This window comes from Desmodus rotundus, chromosome 2, assembly GCF_022682495.2.
Source record: "Desmodus rotundus isolate HL8 chromosome 2, HLdesRot8A.1, whole genome shotgun sequence".
Taxonomy (NCBI): Eukaryota; Metazoa; Chordata; class Mammalia; order Chiroptera; family Phyllostomidae; genus Desmodus; species Desmodus rotundus.
The window spans coordinates 179,167,858-179,189,529 of NC_071388.1; the positions used below are offsets into that span (position 1 = coordinate 179,167,858).

Sequence of the window (21,672 nt, forward strand, 5' to 3'; positions counted from 1 at the left end):
AGACTTAATTTTTTTAAGAAATTAAAAATTTAAAGAAATTATCTTCATTCTAATTAGCAAATATATGTGTAACAGCAATCAAATTTTAAAATGTGCCAAGTTTAATAAAATTTAAGTCTTATTTCAAGCAATCTGAACAAGTGAGTCACTACAGAATCAAAACTAACACCCAGTGTTATGATCAGAAGGAAGGTAGGAAATTGATTAATTATCTCACTCTTTGAGAATGAAATTGGTCTAGAGTAGATTGGTTTTTTATTGGCTCACATATTCTAATGTGATTGATTTTCCAAATCTGGTAACTCCTTCTTGAAAAAGCAGTGGGTGTAAGTACATTTCTTTCTAGGTTTCATAGGAAGAATATTTATATTGGTTGATGCATGCTGCAAATTAGACTTGCAGGGAGAAGCAGTCGTGGCAAAATGTATTTTCATGATGCTTTACTTGATGAGTTCTACTTCATTAAATGTTAATCACCAACATGCATTTGCAATAGGAATTCTATGCTTTAATATAATACCCATATCACAGAACAACTTACCAGCTTCGTTCTGCTCCACAAGAGTGCCTGGGTTCTAGACTCAACTGTTTCACTAACTACATTTGTGTACATTTGGCTGTGTACATTTAGGCAACTCAGTTTGGGGGACAGTTTTTTCATCTGTAAAATGAAATTGTCCATGGTGGTCCTTAAGGGACTTCTAAATATTAAGTTCTGTGGTTCTAGGAATTTAGATATAATTCTGAAGAAACTTGGAGTCTGTGGGAGGTCTGTGAGGTGAGTCACAATGTGACGGAGGCTCCTCTTTTCAGGGCCATTACATAGTCACATTGACTCTGCAGTGATCCCAGGCAATGGGGTAAATCCCTAGCGAGAAGAGCTGGAAGGACATCCACACACGTGGACAATGTAATCCATCTCTGAGTAAAAGTGTTACTGTTTTCATTTTAAATAAATGATTTTAATCTTAACTGACAACTTTATACACCCCCATTGAGGACATCTAATGCCACCTTTATCTGGGTAAATCCTCTATTCTTTTCAATACAAAGCCATGTGAAGGAAATAAGATCCATTAGGAGATATTCAAGGGACAGAACCAAAGAAAAGCTCTGTTTTACCACAACAGGCAAAGGCAACTGGGAGCTCAGGCATCAGATACATAAATCAGGCTGCTGCCAGATTCTACCATTTGAGTCAACCCAGTGCTGGCTGGCTAGGTGTCCTGGCTACCCCACCTGGAGGACTGATTATCTGAGGACATGCTTCTCACCTTCTCTCCTTGGCTTTTGCACCTTATATGTCACTTCTGTCAGGTTCTGACTAATCTATATATCAGTTACCTAGGAAGGAGATGAAACTTAAATCAACCATTTTTCTTTCCTAAAAACTTAGATAAGTTACGTAGCTGGGAGAAAGTTTGAAATTGTTAATATAAATGTGGTTTAGAATTATTGGTACATTTCAGCCATCCATCTTATTTGTTTTGTCTATAACTACTATTGAAAGTTGGCTGTGGAGAATAGAATAAAATTATTCTTCTAAATACAATGAAGGAAATTATGGAGAAGATAAAATGCTCTTACGAGAAAAGTTCATATGAGCCATGATTTTTAAATTCTGAGAATATCAACGATGAGGTATTTTAGAATGAAAGTTGTGACTTTTATGACTAATGGATTTTAGGCTATCCTCTAGAGCAGGGGTGTCAAACTCATGTTCACGGGGGGCCACATCAGCCTCACAGTTGCCTTCAAAGGGCCGAATGTAATTTCAGCTCCTTAACAGTTAAGGACTAGTTACATTTATACAGTCCTAGAATTATTTCGGCCCTTTGAAGGCCACCGTGAGGCTGATGTGGCCCCCGGTGAGCATGAGTTTGACACCCCTGCTCTAGAGGATGTCAGAGGGATGCTGAATGTCATAGAATGTGCAAGGTTACAGAACACTTGACGATCTCTTTATGAAGTGATGTGTTGGACCCTGGGAAAAACAAACTTTTTACAGTATGGGGCTAACAAATAGTACTTACTTGGGGGCTTTTGAAGAGAACTTGAATCATTTAATTTGTTGTATGTTTTGGTCCTGACTTTATTGGACCTCGAATAAGTAATAAAGTTTCAAAATTTATTTTCTGATAGAGTATTATTATATTTTCTCTAGGGATTATTCTGTTAAAAGCTTTATATTTATTTTTCAGTACTTAATCTGAAAGAGCATGTAAGATTATAGAAACATGGAGAAGCCTAGGAAAAAAAGACTAGAAACAAAAAACGAGATTGGAGTTCAAAAAAGATAACTATGAGTTTGAGAAGTGATCAGTAATAAAATATTTGGTGGATAATAGATGTGTACAAGAAATAAGTATCACAAAGTAAAATAGAAAAAAAGTGGTTATATAAGTGGATAGATGAATTTGGGAATAAAGATGAATAAGATAGGGTCCCCACTTTACTGGAATTACAATTCACTGGGGAAGTGAGGGGTGGGAGATAATAGAGGAAAACAATTAATTTCAACTTGAGTAAAAAAGATTGTAAACACACTAAAAAAATAGAAGGTTCTACTGCCCTGACTGAGTGGCTTAGTTGATTGGAGAGTCGTTTTGTACACCAGAGTATTGTGAATTTGATTCCTGGTCACAACACATACCTAGGTTATGGGTTTAATCCCTGGTTTGGGTGCGTACAGGGAGGCAACTGAGTGATGTTTCTCTCTCACATAGATGTTTCTCTCTCCCCGCCCCCCCACCTTCCTCTTTCTCTAAAATCAATAAAAACATATCCTCAGGTCAGGATTAAAAAATGGAATGTTTTGGGAATTTGGAGGTAAAAGAGGAGGGAAGGGAGAATCAGGACGCCAGTGGAAGTGGGGCATTAAAGTGAGCTTTGAGGCCTGGTATGACCTGACCGTGGGAGAAGGGAATAAGCTAGGAGAGAGGTAGATGTTGTGTATGAGAAAAAGAGGGGCTCATAGGAATGGGTTCTGGGGGGAAGCAGGAGAGAGGTGGATGGAAAGTGTAGGTAGGAGAGTTAGCCTTGGCAAAGAGGACACTTCCTTCTTGGGTTGTTACAAAGAGAGAATTTGTGGATGCAGGAAGTATATTCTTTTCATTGTTAGCGCTGAGAAGACAGTAAAATACTGCAATGAAAACTGGTCACAAATCAATAAAGAGTTTTTTTTAAATTAGAGAATGATATCACCTATTCTCTACCTAGAGCAAAACCAAGAAAAATGAATATGACTGTCAAGATATTAACAAAGGAAATTACCAACCCTATTCTCTGTCTCTCTCTCTCTCTCTCTTTTTTTTTTTTTTTTGCATTTTTCTTCAGAAGGATGTGTTTGATTCTGATTGAAATGAATTAGTTATGGGCATGTCTTCATGTTTTTTTCTAACATGCTGGGCCTGGTGACTTTGGAATGCTCCATTCAGACGAAATGTCTCATGTATGTGAAGGCGTGTATTCTCACATGGAGCATGGACAGGCCAGACTAAAACAAAGGGGTCCCATTTTTTTCTTGAAAGTAACAAAGATGACAGGAAACTGGGATTTTAATTTCAGCTTGATCATTAATTAGTTCTGTTTGGGGGCAAGAATTTTAACTCCTGTAAGCCTTAGTTTCTTTTTTTATAAAAATAAAGTGTTGATCATGATAGCTTAGATTCTTTTAGGCTTAAAATTAAATGATTCTAAAAGTACATAGAATATTACCTGCTTTACTCTAGATAAAGCCATAGAATGTGTCTTTTTAAATTAATGTTTCCCTTGCTTAAATTTTATGAAAACATTTTGTCTGCTACTTGAGTAATTGGAACCTCTGATAACTTTTGAAAGCATTATAAAAACTCCATTGATGTCGCATGTTGTGGGTGCTAAGCTTAGGAAAGACTAGGTTAGATTGCCTTAATATTAAATCTTTCTCTGCCTGTAAATTCCATTCACTTGGAAACTATAGTGACTCAGGCTACTATTAACCACTTGATAACTTGTTATTCACAAGCATTCTCCTTCTTTTGGTGAATTGAAAGAGTTAACTAATACAGTTTGAAAGTTTGACTCAGTTGAGACCTTCTTGAGCGTCTGGTTTTATGGTTTTGATAGTCAATTTAGCCCTTCACGTAAGTCACTTTATACTAATTACTGTGGGCAGAAAATATGAGTAAATGAATTTTGTTTGGTTGAATTGATTATCATGTTTTATTCATGCGAGTAGACTTCCTTGTTAGACTATGAGCTTCATGGAGACAGAGGTGTGTCTGTCTCATCTTTGCTCATCTATGCATCCTATCCCTTGTACTTTCCATGGTGCTTACAAATAATGGCTGCTGAATAGACACTTGTTAAATGAATAAATGATGGGATTTTACTCCTGTGGAGTTTTTATGTACTAGAAGTTTGTGACTCAATGTTTTTTTCCATTTGACAATTTGAAATCATAAACCACTTTATATGTGGAAGTGGTTATACAAGACTACAATCTGTTCGACAGCATTTGACATGAAAATGTCTTACTGAAGACCTTTTATGTCCACTTTGAATTCTGCCTTGAATTCTCCCTTCAGAATATTGAGCCAGACAGATAAACATGGAATAGCCAGATGAAGCGGGACAACATTTATTGAGAATTGAAGGAATTCAGGAAGTGTTAGTTTGCCTATCGGTTGCCTTTTTAAAACATTTGTTCTAAAGGGCCCCCATCCTTGTCTTTCTGATCACAATTTCTTCACCTATGATTATCTTCCCTTTTCTTCACATACAGATTTTTCTCGTCTACATAACACTAGTCTTATTTCCCTTACTTCACTCAATACATCAATTACCTCTGGGACATATTTGTTCCCTATGCAAACGTGGAGGACAAGGACAGCCATTTACGTGTCGGGTCCTATAAGCTCTGTCACGTTGGTTGCTCTGAGATCTGACCCACTCCTCACTGTTGCCAATGGAGCTGGAATTCTTCTGGAGGGGGACCAGACTCTGCTGTCTTTGGGCCACCCAAATCCAAGCTGCCAACTTCATTCATCTGTCCAGTAGTCCTTTAGCTCTTCAGAGTCCCTGTTCTGATTTCATTGCTGTTATTCCAATGCCACTTGCCTTGATGTTGTAGTAACTTCTGGGATGAGCGAGTGGAATAAGAGGTATTCATGAATGTTGTCTGGGGCCTAAAGAATGTGTATGCTCTTATTCAGCAGTTACTTGTTTGACACCCTTGTGCGAGGAGCATGTTTGGTGACCAGAGCAGTCATGAGGCAGGTGACTCTGGCTGCGGTGTCACGGGGGGGACAGCTGGAGCGGAGGCTGTCCTTTGCTCTCCCATTTCTGTGGTTAAGGCCCTGGCTCCCCATTACTGAGCATACCATGTGGGTCTGTCTGTATGCACTCTTTCCGACGAGTCAGCTTAAGGATTTCTGACAACCACGTTTTGATGTTTCTTTTGTGACAGATGATTCAGGAGAGCCGGTTTCTCATAGAAATGGCCGACGCAGTCCAGGAGAAGATTGTGCAGTGCCAGAAAGCAGGTACGCTCCTCCCACCCTCACTCATAATCGACAGATTTTTTTTTAAAGTTTATGTTCTTACTCTTAAAATTCAAATATTTGATGGCATAGTTTATACTTTGAGTTCAGTTACTGTATTTTGCCATATATAATGTGCACTTTTCCCCCCAGATTTTTGAGGGAAAAATAAGGATGTGCAGTATACATGGGTCGTACTAAATTATACATGGGTAGTACAATATAAATGTTTTCAATTCTTTTATTTATGCTTATGCGTTAAAAGTGTCACTCTAGAAAGCAATAACAATATCCGTACATTCAAAAATAAATGCTAAAATTCCTCTATAATACAAAAAACAAGTATCTAAATATAAATAAATAAATAAGTAAATAAATAATTGAATTAAAAAATTAAAACAAAATATTTTTTCCCCCTGAAAGTTTGGGCCAAAAACATGGGTGCACATTATACTGGGAGCGCATTATACGCGGCAAAATATGGTCTTTGTTTGGTGCAGAGTGTGTATATGGGGGTGATGTCTGAAGAGGGGAGGTTTCTGAATCTGCTTTTGTGGTTTGGGAGCCTGTCCAAACCTTTCACTACTGGTGTGGGAGCTATGGTTCCACATTGCCTCTTAAGAACTACTTCATTTTTACAATTTGAACCATAGTCCTTCTCATCTTGTAGGCTTTTGCCTCATTTGTTCATCCTAATTTTAGAATGTCCTTCCGTTGAGCATGGGATGGGTTATGTATGGGTTACGTATCTGTGAGGGCACACCTCTGTTTATGTTCATCTTCATCCAAACCCCACACTTTTGTTTTATTTTGGACCCATGTCTCTTGATCCACACATATGATGATGATTATGATGAAGATGATGGCAGTAATGACAGTTGTTTGATCTATAGCGCATACACGTACACATACACTAAGTACATACACTGTGTTAGTCCTCATGACAACTCTGCAAGGTGATCATCATCATATCCACTCTATAGATGAGGCATCAGAGATTCTCCGAGATTGAGTGGCTTACTGAAGATCCCATATTAAAACGTAGAGCTCACCTTTGAAGCCAGACCAAACTTTAAACATGGTGCTCTTCCAAGACTGACAAGCAGGCTTCCATGTTTTGGTTGACAGGAAGCACAAAAATAGTAATTCCAAGCACTTATATAATGCTCTTATGTGCCAGGCACTACTTTGAGAGCTTTACATGTATCGACTTATTTAGTCTTCACCACAGTCCCTCGAGGCGAACACTCATGTTATCACCATTTCACCAATGAGGAAACGGAGTCGTGGAGTTTCAGAGACTTGCTCGTGCTCACATACCTGGTAAGTGGTGGAGCCAGTCAACGTCAGTCCAGGCTCTACAGTCGTGCTCTTACCAGGTGCGGTGTTTGAGCTGTTAGCGCCAGGAAGGTTAATGCAGTTTTAGGCTGCATTAATAAAAGCAGAGTAGCTGGAACAAGGAGGGTGGTGGTAAATCCCCCCTCCTGCGGGCTGCCGCAAGCCCACTCTGATAGATGTCCCTGGTCTCTGCAAGCTTCACTCGGGAGGTTATGTAATGCAGTGCCTCTGCCTGGATGTCATCCTTAAACAAAAGACGTTATTAGTAAGATGAAACATATTAGAATGTTTAATCTGGAGCAGAGAAGACTCTAGTGGACTTTAATATCTTTCTTAAAATATTGAAAGGGCTGCTGTCTGGAAATGAGATCAGACCTTGTTGGTCTGGGTCCAGCTAGCACCAAGGAGTGAATCTATATTCCAGGGAAGAGAGACTTTGGCTTCGTATCGGTCATAGCTCTTCAAAGATGGACTGAGCTGTCCAGAGGAAATGATGATGCCCATCCTTGAACTTCTAAGACATAGGCTGAAGAAACAGATTGTGGTGATGGTTTTTATAGTATTCAAGCTTGAGAGAATGGTTGAGCTTATAATCGCTTTAAGGTCATTCCCAAATCTGAAACATTTGGGTGTTTCCAGGAATGCTATTTTTTTGAAAAAAGCTTTTTACTTTTACTCAACATTTATTAATTACCAGTGTCATTGATGTGGGCTTAGGGCCTTCTGTCAAGCTGTATGGAGGGTTCATAGGAAAGGGGAGATTTTTGCATCCATCACATTTGGTTGCCATTCACACATTACACCACTTCCTATACAAACCAGGAAGACAAACAAGATGGATGTAACTTACTGAAAGAACGTGCTTCTTGCCTTCTCATGTCTTGGTCTGTGGCTCCTGGCTGTTTAAAATGTACTTGAGTTTAATGCATTGACTAGTTTCCCCTACGGACAGCCATTTGGTGGGGATGAGCAGGATGGGGAGGACAATCTAACTTAGGGATTTAGAAGTTAGAAGAGGACAGGAACGGGAAATTATATTTTTGCTTAAAATATTTTCAAAAAACGCCTATTTTTTTTCAACTTATGCTAACCATTCTTCCATGGTCTCTTTTCAAAGGGATGGAGTTCCACGAGGATCTTCATAATCTGGGGACAAAGGAAGGCTTGAAAGGAAGAAAACTCAACAAGGCGATTGAGAGCTTTGCTTGGAACATTACAGTGTTGAAGGTGAGTGAAGTGCCTAGGTGCCCCTTTTCCTTTGTTTTGTTTTCCTCTTCATCTCTTCATTGTGTAGAGAAGCATCAATGGTTAAATACGCTGATTTGCATTTTGAAGTAACGTGACCTAATCCCCAGGTGCATGCTCTAAGTGATGGGGAGGTGCATACCGGGATTGACACGCTCTTTGCCCTAGCAGTGCAATGAGGTTTGCGGTGCAGTCAGAGGACGGCGCGACCTAATTCTATTGCCCGGTGTCTGTGCGTGTGTGTTCTCACTTACACGAACACTTCTGCTCAAGTCAGTGTAGCTGTTCTTGTTCGTGAGGAGAACAAGGCCAAGTGTTTCAGGAGAGGAATCCACTGCACGTGATTTAGAAGAGCCTTAAACGGTAGAATATCTGGAACCATTTAGGATTATTTTATTTTAAGGACAGATTTTATAAACACTTATTTTTGCAAATAGCTGTGGAAGTCATTTTCTTGAGATTATGATTTGCTCCGCTGAATATTAGTTTCAGGATTTTAAGTGAAGATGCCACTTTTCATATTTTCTTATATTAAAGGAGAAATGTTTTAAGCAACTGGAATAATTTGCTTTTGACAGTGTGGTAGGAGAAAAACAGCCACAAACAAAATTAGTCATTGCTGACATTTAAAGAACACATACTGTGTGCCAGGTGCTGTTTCGTAAGGCTGATACCAATGAACATTTTAGTGCTCACAACAACCATGTACTGTTATTATTCTCATTTTACAGCTAAGAATACCGAGGCATTGAAAACTTCTGTACATCACCCAAGGTCACTCAGCTAGTAAATGGTGCAGCTGGAGATTGAGCCCTGGTGGTCTGCTCCAGGGCCTGTGTCTTTAACCTGCTGTGCAGAGAGATGCTGCACATGTTTATGTGAAAATGCTGGGTGATCTGTAAGCCATATTACAAGTGTATATTAAACATTCAATTCACAGACACTTGTTAAGCCCTGCTGTGTACCAGGCTCCATGTGAGGCATTGGGGATCCATACAGTACAAAAGACATGCAGACCCTGACCTTATGAATTAACAGTCTGGGGGCCAGGACTGGGGTGGGGTGGGGGGATAAGCATCATTTGCTCCATGGGCAGGGTGGAGCTACCACATCACTATAAAGAGAAGCCAATTATAACACTAGAGGAAAACGAGAGTGTGACCTTGATACAAACGCTTTCCATTCAGCAAATATTTATGCAGGGTATTAATGTGCTGATCCCTGAGGAAGGTGCTGGGATCCAAAGAGCCAAAGAATAATACCTGGGCCTCCAGGACTAGCCTACAAGGGCTGGCAGACCTATAACTAATAGTGACCATTGGTTATTCAGCACTTGATGTGTGATAAGCATGCGTGGCTAAGTAGTTTATATACATTTCCCCTTTGCTCTTTGCAACAAATGTGTGACCTTGAAACAACTCCTGTTGTTTCTGATATCTGATCTCTCCCATCTCACAGAGGAGGGAATTGAGGCCTGGGGGCGGGGGGGCTAAGTGTCTTGCCTTCAGCTAGTAAATGGCAGAGCTGAGATTTTAACTCGTGCCGTGGTTCTAACCATTACCCTGTCCTTGTCCTGTAAAACTTAGTCCGTGTGACTGAGTCCAGGAGCCTAGAGAGTGGGTGAGGGCACAGGGTCTGTGGACAAATCATCTGGTGAGGCTTTAGCCAAGTTATGTAATCTCTCTGAGGGTGATAATCATATCTGCCCCCAAGGTTTAGTGAGAATTAAATGGGATGATACACACAAAAGATCTAAGTTACAGTTTGGTGGGCTTGTTAGTCGGGTTTCCCTTCTGCTCACAGTGGGCAAATGATCTCCTTGGACTTTGAAATTTTAGCTGACAGACAAAGAGCCTGGGCTCTGTGGAGTCCATTTATTTTCAGGTATCTCCGAGAAGATGCTCTTCTGTCTAAGACTCTTCCTTTATTTCTGTATCTTAGTTCCTGCTTTTTCTGCAGCCTTCCTGTTGATGTTTCAGAGCTCATAAGAGTCTTCCAGTAAATGCCCCTTCTCTTAAGTTTATGTGAGTCCAATTACATTGGTTATAACTGGTTGATTAGTAATAACCACACTGATACGATGTAATCACTGAGTTAATAGGACATGGTAGGGGCCACCAATAAAATTCTGCATTGCCTATTGAGAAGGTTTCCTTACATACTAATTTACACAAGTACTCCCCACTATCTAGGGGGAGGCAGTAGAGATTGGCGATGTTGCCTGAATATGTGGGTTCAGGTAGCTAAAAATATTTCATTCCTATTAAATTCCCAACAAAAAGGCAGGAGTTGACAAAAATGAGAAATGTACCTTCAGGTAAATGGTGGGTTGGTAGCATGGAGTGCTAGAAAGGGGCACTGGCTTTAACGTAAATTGAGCTGAGACTACTAAATAAATTCCTCAGTTTTGTGTTTTCTAAAATCTAGTATTACACTAATCTGACATTAATAAATGGAAGGGAAGCTGGAGAAAATTTTTCAGAAACAAAGATGAATACCTTTATGATATAATGACTATGAATTGTGATTACTGTGCCCAAATTTTCTAAGCCGGAGGTCAGGACTTAGAATCCAGCAAGGAGGCTGAAAGCAATGTGATCCTGGAAGCTACCATACATGTGCTTTTCTTTAATTCATAGTTTAGCACCACACATGGGCCCAGACTTAGGACTTGTTTAGCAGATCTCTTGCATTTCCCCACACTTCTGCCACATGCCAACATCCAACCATACCTGTCCTTTCCTCTCCCTTTCTCTCTCTTTTACTGCTGAGCACAAAATCCAACTTCTTATGTAGCCACCATGTTCATTTGAGTTGAATGATGATGCATGTCTCGCAACTCGGTCTGTAGTATCTTTTCCAGATAAGCCCTGGGCCAGGGTAGCTCCATCTCCCCTCCTCCTCACACACACACAGTTTCTTTCATCATCTTTTCTCCATCATGGCCTTCAGAAACAAGTTTTGTTTGGTTATTAACACGGTATTAAAATCTTACAGCGGATTTTTTCCTGTTCTTTAAGTCTTCCAGAAAAAAGATACTGCAACTTCATTGTAGAGCCAACCTATTGTAGTCAGTTGTCATTAATTTTAGAAGTGTTTCACTCATGAGAATCCTAAGATCTCTTGGAAAAGAGATATGACCTTATAATGTACCACTGATAAAACCCCATGTGCTGTGAAGTGGAATTCATTTAAAGTCCTAGACAACTGCATCCGCGTGTTTTGACTCTTTAAGAATGGAAAGGACTTTACTGTAGTGTGGCCACACCTATAAAACCGAAATGCGGAAGAACCTGAAGAGGGGCATTTCAGTGAGCTTTCCCAGTATATATTTTTCTAACTTGGCCTGTTGACTGTTTTAAGAAAAAAAGTTCCATTATCTTTATATTTGTAAAAGTTTGATAAAAATTACTTTTAGCAGGCTGTAGGTGTCAAGTAGAGATATATAGGTAAAAATAGTATTGAGGAAAGTTTATAATTTAATGCCTTTCAGTGTGTGCCATAAAAACCTGGGTCTCTTTCATAGATTTATGTTCAGTCAACATGCCTACCCTTTTCCACCTAGCTTCTTAGCTTTTTATCATTGCTTAAGCCTTTGCTCCCTCTGCTTTTATCTTGACAATGTTTTCATTTGCCTTGGGAAGAGCAGAGGCTGAAGCATCTGACTTCTCCTCTTTGGGCACTTGTGTTTCTAAACCAGGTAGATTCTCTCATTCAACCCCAAGTTTCAGGCTCTCACAACTCTGGGGGATATTGCGACATCTGGGAAATCACATGGATGTCAGTGTAGTGTTACCTTTCTGATAGAGCTTGCAAACACTTTTGAAGTCTCTGCTCATTGTTGAGAGACAAGAGAAGAAGGGAAACAAGGCGATGGGCTAATGGGAAAATAAGTATCAGGAGAGGCATCCTTCTCTGAAAGACTGAATGACAGCAGGAATAGAGTTACCCTTCACTGAATGGCCATAGATATTTTAAATTATTCTGGGAGATCCTGTGCAGGTGTGGGGGAGGGGCCATCCAACCAGCCTCTGGCAGCCATAACAACAAAGCCCCTGGGGCCACTCTGGCATTTTATAAAGAAGGGGCATGTCCAGTGTCCTCTCTGTTGTCCATTCAAAACTCCAATGGTGTTTCTGATAGCTGCTATCATTGCAGTAGAAGCTGGAGAAAGGCTCAGTTTTCTCCTGAGCCAACTCATTCAGAAAAGAATAGCTATTTATGATAATGTCTAGAAACAGGTCCTCAGTGGCAACAATGCATTAATCGTAAACTATTCTTTATATTGATATTACTCTCAATTATTAAAAAACATAAAGCAAAGCGGTCAAGATTACAGACTCTGGAGCCAGATACGTTCTAGCTGGGTGGCCCTGGGAAAATTTCCTTTTGTCTCTATGCCTCTGAATCAATTGGGATATGCTAGGTTGTGCTATGGTTATGAAAATCTGAAAATCTCAGTGACTTAAAACGATGGGTTATTTCTAGCTCCCACAGTAGGTCTTTCACAGGTCGGCAAGGGGTCCTTAGGGCCTCGAGCTAATGGGGGCTCTATCTTGACAAACACCATAGTCCTTGAGATAGGAAAGCACAAATTGGTTTTAAACCCTTCTGCCAAGTAGTGTCACATGTCCCTTCTATTCACATTTGATTGGCCAAATCAAGACAAATGGTCAAATCTGACTTCAGTTTCGTGGTGCATGGGTGCACTTCCTCAAGAAAGGGAAGCAGATATCGGTGAATATAATCTACTAGCAGCAGATTCCTCAACTATCCCTGCCTCGTAGGGTTATAGAGAGGACTAAAAGGGTTAATAAACCTAAAGGAGTTATAAAGCAATGTCTGACATATAAAAATACTATTGTAAGTGTGTACTATTTTTGTTATTAATAAAAAGCCGTCAGTACTTACAATGAGCAGTTAGGTGACTTTCATACATCTTAAATAATTTTAAGAACAACCCTGTAAAGATACGGTTGTTATACCCATTTTACAGATAGGAGAACTGAGGTTTGGAAGGTTAAGTAACCCTCCCATTGGCACATAGGTAGTGAGTGATGGAGCAAGAATTTAACTCAAAAGCCCAATCTGCTGGCCCACTATGTTATATTGTCAGAATATTTGTAGCAACATAATAATGATAGTGTGGGAAGCAGAAAAGTCCCCCTTTCCCTCCTCTGGTTCTTTCGGCTGGGTGAATAATCAAATCAACAGAATGACAAGAGAAAATCTAATTTAATCTCATGCACACAGGAACCCGCATAGATGAGAGGTTCAGAGGTAGCGAGGGGGACTAGGAATATAAGACATTCTGATCTACGGGTGAGGCAGTGTATCTTGGGGGCTTCAAAGGGTCATTGTTGGATGATAAGAAGAACAGAGGTTTAGCAGATAGTTTACTGAGCCCTGTTGATCAGACATAGGTTGTGTCTGTTATTATGGGCAAGTTCTTATAACTCAAGTTCCTCTAGGTGGTTAAAAGGAGGGGACAGAAATTTCTCTTGAGCCTGAAGCTAAAATTGCTTTTCACTCAAGATAATCTGCATAATATTGTGGCACATTTGGGGTGGCTAGCTCTGAACCCTCACAATAGCTTATATTAACTGAGTCCTTTCTATGTATCAAGTATTATACTAAGTGCTTTATATTTGTTTTCTTACTTAATCCAAAGGAATGAGGGTCTTGTCCAGCTAGCGATTATTCCTATCACTTTGGCAGTGTATTCTTATAGTGCAGAAAGGTACGTTGAAGGGTATAGCTTGAGATCATCAATTCTTATTCACCAAGCAACTCTGTTCTCCACTTGGCTTCCCAAGTGCAATTTTTAGTGGAGAGAGAGTGGGTTGACTGAGTGACGTAACTAGTCTCATATGCCTGGCAGTTACATTTATCTTTGTAAATGAGTCAGTTAACTTCCTCTTTGATCAGTCCATCTCCTATGAACTTGGTTAGCATGAATCAGCTCCTCTGGGCCTGATCAGCCCTGAGCAAATGGAGGCTATTGAGCCCCTAGAAAGATACCAGTGAGATTTGAAAACAAAACAAGACTACACCAAAAATACCAAAGCAGAGGGCCAGACCCTGGACCTACCCTGAGAACCTAGCCAACTTCCTCCTGTTTCTCTTGGACAGCTTAACTGTAGTCTAGACATTGCCAGCTTCTACAGATACAGGAGACAGAGGAAGTTTAAGGGTCCAGCCTCCAGCAAAAACTTTGCAAAGACCAAACTCCATTTCCTGTTCCTTCCTCAGCCCACTGCCCCACAGCCTCAGTTCTGCTCAGTCTGTCTTTAATCACCTTCGCTGGCAGAGCCGAAGCCCTGGGTGCTTCTTCCTTTGAATAACAAACTGAAGGTGATTTAGGAATGAGAGGCGAAGTCCCTGCCGATGAATTCCTCAGGCTTCGCTGAGAAGAAAGGAGACTCGTGAGAGGCAAAGTCAGAGAACCTTTAAGTCACCAGCCTTGACAAGCCAACATTCAAAGAGCTTAAGCAAAGCTTTTAATTCTGGTCTGAGGAAAATATGTTCAAAGAATACATACAAAATAACAAATTTTAGGGCTGTAAACTCCCCCCCCCCGCTTTTTTTTAGTTATCTAAGGGTTTAGACCTGCAGGAATTTGGACAATGAGTGTAGAAACCTTGAACTAACTAATATAATTTTTAAAAATTCTCTTCTCTTCTCTGGGGCTAGATTTCCTCACCTAAAAATGAGATCAGAATTTATGTTGCTAGAGTCCTTAGAGTTCTTTATATTTTTTGATAGTTAAAATTTTATTTAAAATTACAGAATACTTAAAAAAATAAACAATATAATTTCCTTGACTTTTTTATTGTAACATAGACAAATGTTTCAATTACATTTAAAAACTTTCAAGTTTTACCCCAAAGTATGCTATACAGTCAGTCAAGTGCTTTGCCAAGCATAGCTCCCTACAGATGGCTGGGTAGGAGGAAGGCTGTGGACTTCCCTGCAGACAGGTGCTTTTTCCACCTCTGGCTGATGACGTTTCTTTTCTTCTTGTGGCTCTCAATTGCCCTTCTAAGTGTTTTGTCCTGGATGGGATCAGACGTTCTCACCTGCGTGTGGCTATTGCCAATTTCATGGCTACAGGCCTTTTTCTTCCGTCTGTGCCTGGACTCAGTCATGCGCACAACGGCTTCTTCTTGGTAGGTGCGGCCACACACTTCCTTTTCCACTGGCTTCTTCATGTCCGACTGTGTAATGGGGCAGATGAAGTTGGTCTCCACATTTTATGATTATGTTTTTTCCCCCAATCTTTTTCTAGAGCTTAATTGTATTACATTACTCAAGTACATTAGTCCTTTGGCCACTAAACTTAGCAATAGTGGAAATCTCTCTACTTATATATCCTATCTTTTATGTCTCGCTCCCCCACTTTTGATTTTTTTAACCCATGGTGCTATGACACCCTAATTTTACTGTTTCTGTTTTTACTCCGCACAGCCTCCCACGGTAATCCCTCCCACTGCTTTCTTCTTCCTTTCTGACTGCTCTTTCCAAATGCAATGATCTATACTTAGCATCTTGTTGGGATCTCTTTTCTGCTATTTTTTACACATAACATAAAATTTACCATAATAATGATTTTAAGCATTCAGTTTGATGGTATCAAATAAGTAAAAGTGCTGTGCAGCCACCACCACCACCATCTCCACAACCCTCTTCGTTTTGTGAAACAGAAACACTACACTCATTAAATAGTGACCCCCACTCCCCACTCCCTCCAGCCCCTGGCCACCACCATTCTCCTGTCCGTCCCTGTGGTTTTGACAACTGTAGGTATCTCCTATAAGTAGAATCAGGCAGTATTTGTCTTTTTGTGACTGGCTTATTTTGCTTCAAGGTTCATCCATGCTGTAACACTCATTGGAATTTCCTTCCTTTTTAAGGCCAAATAATATTCCATTGTAAATAAATACATCACGTTGCTCATCTAGTCATCTGTCAGTGGACACTGGGACGCTGGGACACGTTCATGCTTTAACTTTTGTAAACAATGCCGCTGTGAACATGTGCGTACGAGCAGCTCTTTGAGGGCCCTGATTTCAATTCTTGTGGGTACCAATCCAGAAGTGCAATTGTTGGATCCTATAGTAATTCCATGTTTAATTTTTTTTTGAGGAACCATTGTTCTGTTTTCCATATCGGCTGTATATTAAACATTCTCACCACCAGTGCATGAGTTTCAATTTCTCCACATCCTTGCTAACACTTATTTTCTGATTTTTGATGGTAGCCATCCTAATGGATATGAAGAGGTATCTTGTTGTAGGAAAATTTGCATTTTACTAATGATTAATGATCTTGAGAATCTTTTCATGTGCTTGCGGCCATTTGTATATTATCTTTAGAGAAATATCTGTTCAAGCCCTTTGCCCATCTTTGAATTTTTTTTTTTGTGGTGGTTTTTGTCTTAGAAGTTCTCTATATATTATGAATATTTATCTCTAATAAGATATTTGATTTACAAATATTTTATTACATTTTGTGGGTTGCCTTTTCACTCTGATATTTCCTTTTGATGCACCAAGTTTCAAAGTTTTCGTGAAGTCTAACATGTCTAGTTTTTCTTTTGTTGCCTGTTTTGTTGCCATTGGTGTCATATCCAAGAGTCACTGCCAAATCGTGTCGTGACGCTTTTGCCATATGTGTTATTTTAAGAGTTTTTACATTTCAGGTTTTACACTTAGGTCTTTGATCCATTTGGAGTTAACTTTTGTATATGTTGTTTGGTAAGGGTCCAAATTCATTCTCTTTCATATGGATATCCAGTTTTCCTAACACCATTTGTTGAAACTACTGTTATTTCCTCATTGAATAGTCTTGGCACTCTTATCAAAATCATTTAAGTGTATACATAAGGGTTTACTTCTGGCATGTCTATTATATTCCTTTGGTCTGTGTGTCTGAGTTTCTGCCTGTATCACATTGTTTTGATTACTGTAGCTTTGCAGTAAGTTTTTGAGTACTCCAGTTTTGTTCTTCTTTATATATATATGGCTACTCAGGGTCTCTTAAGATTCCATATGAATTATAGAATGGGTTTTTCTATTTCTGCAAAAACATCATTGGGATTTTGATAAGGATTGCATTGAACTTTTAGATTGCTTTTGGTAGTATTGATATTCTAACAGCATTGCTTTTCTTGTTGGGCATATTTGAAAACAAAATGATCTTTTATCCTTTCTATCATTTTGCAAGACTGTCCTGCAGTGAAAATACTCAAACAATATTGCAAAGGTTCTGATAACTAAATCCAGTTTATAACTCACAAAAGTTCTACTCTGGAAATACAGGCTACAGTCTGTTAAACAGGTTAAGTGCTCCAGCATAAGCAAATTGCACAGAATGGACCACATAACTAATCACTACTGCAAGATCTACCTGACTGTCTGTCCTGTATCTAGACAGCCGGTTGTGTATTCATTTGCTGAAAAACTTACCTGCCGACTGAAACACTTTCTTGTATTGTTAGGTTAAGTGTGCCTAATAGCTAGTAGAAGGAACGTTGTATATAGATCTAGTCTCTATCTTCTCTATGCTACATTTATTTTTTAATTTTTTATTTGATTTTTGATTTTTAGATTTTTACCTATTCTATGCTTTAAAAATAGAATTGGGATTTTGGCAAGCAGTCTGGTACCGTCATGCTGACAATGTTTGGTGACTGAAACCAGCAATGGACAAAGTAACGATGATGCCAAAACTGAGGGTCTGATTAGAGTGGCAACCGGTTTAGTCTCATTCAACCTGGTGAGCCCTTGACTCACCTGTCATCTCGGCCAGCTGCTACACAATGCTTGTCCTTTACCACCAGGAAGAAGGTTGCAGGTGAGAGAGAATGGTGAATCAGTTTTAGAAAAACAACTTCAATCTCATGTGTCAGCACCCTTGTCTCTGTACACAAAATAAAATGTTATTAGACCTTAGGAAGTAAAGAGTATACATTTAGAAGGCTTAGCATCTACTCCTGGGGTTTTATAAGCTAAGTTTGATATATTTATACTTGGGCTAAGGGTCTAAAACTCCTAGACACATTTTAAGGGCCTTGTTATTGCTTGGCTTACTAGTACAGAATAAATACAATTCTCTCCTATCTTAACAAGGGGATTTTATTTGTTTACCCTGAAACATTCATAAATAAGAAAAGGAGCCTCTAATCCATAATCTGGCAAGTAGTAATTTGTGTGTGTGTGTGTGTGAACTCAAATTCATCCTTTCAACAAATATCTGTCAGTTCCTCAAGGGTGGTGGGAATGAAAATGGGGCCCCTGATCTCACGGAGCTGACAGTGAGGTGGGGGAGGCAGTCACTTACCAATCACACGCTGCGTGCTGACTTTGTTTCTGTGATGAGCGCCAGGAAGGAGAAGCTGGGTTTTGACCTAGTGGGAGAGGTCAGGGAAGTCTTCTATGAGGAAGTACCAGTTGAGTAGAGAGTAAATAGCTTTAGCCTTTTGTGGGTTCCAGAACCCTGCCTTGTACTTGAGTGTGGTTGCCAAGACAATCTGAAAATGACGGTGAGAAGAAAACAAATCAAAATAAATGTGCTGGACTTCCTCAACTTGGTCTGGGAAGTTCTAAAATGTCTGCCTGGCTCATTTAATTACCACTCATTAGCATCCTAGCTAATTTGTCATTATATAAAATCTGGTCATGAGTCACATTGTTACTTCCAAATAAATTTAATCACCTATCTTCTAAAAATAATAATCGACAGCAACCTGACATGTCCATGTGCATCCATAAAATTCATTTGACTTTACAGTTGCAGACAAGAATGTTACAAGGTTGGTTTTTGAGAGGCTTCTGTGACTTAAAGTTGAAAAGATTTGGAGAGAGAATTATATAATATAGAACATTAGCTGTATTGGCTTTAGAAAAAAATGGTAATTAAAAATATATAATTAATGTATCTAATAATAAAAAGGTGCAAATCGAAAACATTACTTCAAACAGCTCTTGTGCAGCAGTGTATGGCACTGTTCGGATGGCACATTAATTCTTCTTAGCAATAGGAGGCTGGTTACATAGTCTCCAGATCTCTGCCTTGGAGGGTTGCACCCCAGCTGTGCCTCCCAGACGTTTAATACAGATAAAAGCCAGGCTGTTGACATGATTATGGAAGCACAGACCACTCTCCTTTATCTCCAGTACAACTAAGTTTAGTGCCTCTGGGAGGTACACTTATTTTTTTCAGATGAAAGCAGCATTTTATAATGAGTCTAAATAATTCACAAGTGGCAGAATCTTAATGAATAGATGCATCATAGACCAGAGGTCTTGGCTCTAATTTGTGATATTCTGGAAGGTCTTACTTTTCTTGCAAGAAAACTTTCTTTAGAGAAAATGTGTTTCTTACAAAGTCTTAGTCTAAGGTGAGTTTAAAGCTAAGGTGACTTTTATGTCTTCACTCTGTTAACTATTTTCTACAATGATATAGGAACAAAGAAAATATTGACAACAAAAGTGTTTCATTTTTAATTTCATTTTTTTCCTCATCCAATGACATGCATATTGATTTTAGAGAGAGGAGAAGGAAGAGAGAAAGAATGGGAAGGAAACATGGATGTGAGAGAGAAACAGTAATTGGTTGCCTTTTGTACATGCCCCAGCAGGGTACTGAACTGGCAACCAGGCATATGCCCTGATTGGGAATCAAATCCACAACCTCTTGGTTTGTGGGGTGATGCCCAACTAAATGAGCCCCACTGGCCAAGGCCATTTTTAATTTCTTATAGCCTTTCATGTCTTTCGGACACAAGCTCTTTTACTTACCTTATTACTCTAGGGAGAAGAAAATAGGATACAGTTAATTAATTTCCTTATTCTTAACCAAATCAGAGTGTGAGCCCATGTCTCTGAATGTATGTGTAAGTATGGTGTGTACCTTGTCAAATAAAAGCAAATCCAGATTTAAGTAAAAAGAGATTTTACTTGAAAGAATTACTACAATATGGGGAAGGAGATGGCTACAATATATAAAATCTTCCATAAAATCTATAAGCTTCTCAAAGGTCAGGCAAAAGGTCTTTTCTTTTACTGGGAGGATGAAATAAGCTCCTAAGAACTGGGATGGAGAGTGGGTGGCTGGGTAAGGTGAGCCCCAGAGGCATTAAGAAAGGGCTGTGTGTTGGGGGCGGGGCTGGGTTCCAGGGCTTGATGCAAGGAGAGAAGCTTAACTGAAGTTTGGCCAAGTCAAGGAAGCAGGTCTTTTGTCCACTTCAACTGCATCATTTCTGAAGGGGAACTTGTAGGATGTGTGTCTGCCCGTGGCACAGGTAAACAAGGGGAGCATCCGAGAGTCTTATCTAAGTCACCTGGGGAGTGGAGGTTCTGTGCGGTAGCCACTTTCTGGAACACAGAGAGTGGGGGAGCACAGGACACAGGCAAAGTCTGATGTTTGTCAGCATGCACGCATACGCATATAAATGTGCATATAAAGTGTTATATGTGTGTGTATTTATACACACATACACATGTAATATCTGTATATGTAAATATGTCAGATATAACTTAGTTTAAGAACAATGGAATTAGATGTTACTCTTTTGAAGTCATATTGAAAATATGTCATAATGAGCAGCAAGAAAATTTCCTTCACTCCAGAAGTGGTTTTCTTCCAATTTAATTAGACTTCTTTAATTTCACGTAGGTCCAGTGTGCTCAAATATACATCATGGATGAGATTAGATACTCATAGTAGTCGACCGGAAGGTGGGGAAGACCCCCACTCACCTTATTTGCCACTTCTTGTAAAATAATTTTGTATCATTAATCAACCCCCACATATTGGTGACGCTTGAAGTATTTGTTATAAGTGAAGGTACCTATTCACCAAAGCAAAGTAATTAGGAACTTAATTTTCCTTCTAAGGAAAAACCCATGGCTTTATTAAAAGATTAGTTATACATATTTGTAAAACTCCCCTTGGATTTTTAAAAAGTAAGTTTAGATTTATAAAAAATTGTACATATAACAACAGTTCAGGAAATTATTGACTAAGGCAAAAAACATTCTCATCATCATTCTTATTATAATCATCATACTAATTTTTTGAAATGAGGTAACTTTATGGAAGGAAGAGACTCCCTATCATAGAATTATGACTTAGAATTGAGCCTTAGACTTTTGCATTATTAAATAATGTTTTAAAATCATTAGGTAGAAGCTGCTTGCTTTTCAGAGACAAAGAAGAGTGCATGTTTCTTCCTATCTGAAGAAAACCCTTTGGTATGTAGAAAAATACGCTAACCCCTTATGATTTGGTTTGTAAATCTGCCAGGACGAAGCTATGTGTTCTAAAAACAGCCACACTCTCGGAGTGTTTATTTATAATATACTATTCTCAATGGACATTTGAGTCCATGGACTGAGGAGCTGAAAGTTCTTTAATTGCTTCACAATGTATTCAGGATTAAAAGATTGCCATCTAAATCTCTCTGAGGTATCCCTAATCACCTAGAATATTCTAGATCTCCCTGTTGTCTGCTGCTCACTAGCTGGTATTATGGAACAACTAGAATAACATTGGTTTGTGGATC

General features: G+C 39.3%; 1 protein-coding gene across 1 annotated transcript in view; it reads left to right on the forward strand.

Moving 5' to 3' along the window:
* Positions 1 to 21,672, forward strand: part of PLCL1 (phospholipase C like 1 (inactive)) — a 298,233-nt gene that overhangs the window by 248,560 nt on the left and 28,001 nt on the right. The window contains exons 4-5 of the mRNA XM_024564192.4: positions 5,450 to 5,525; positions 7,978 to 8,087. Of these exons, the coding sequence (XP_024419960.2) occupies positions 5,450 to 5,525; positions 7,978 to 8,087 (186 nt within the window). The remainder of the gene's footprint in view (positions 1 to 5,449; positions 5,526 to 7,977; positions 8,088 to 21,672) is intronic.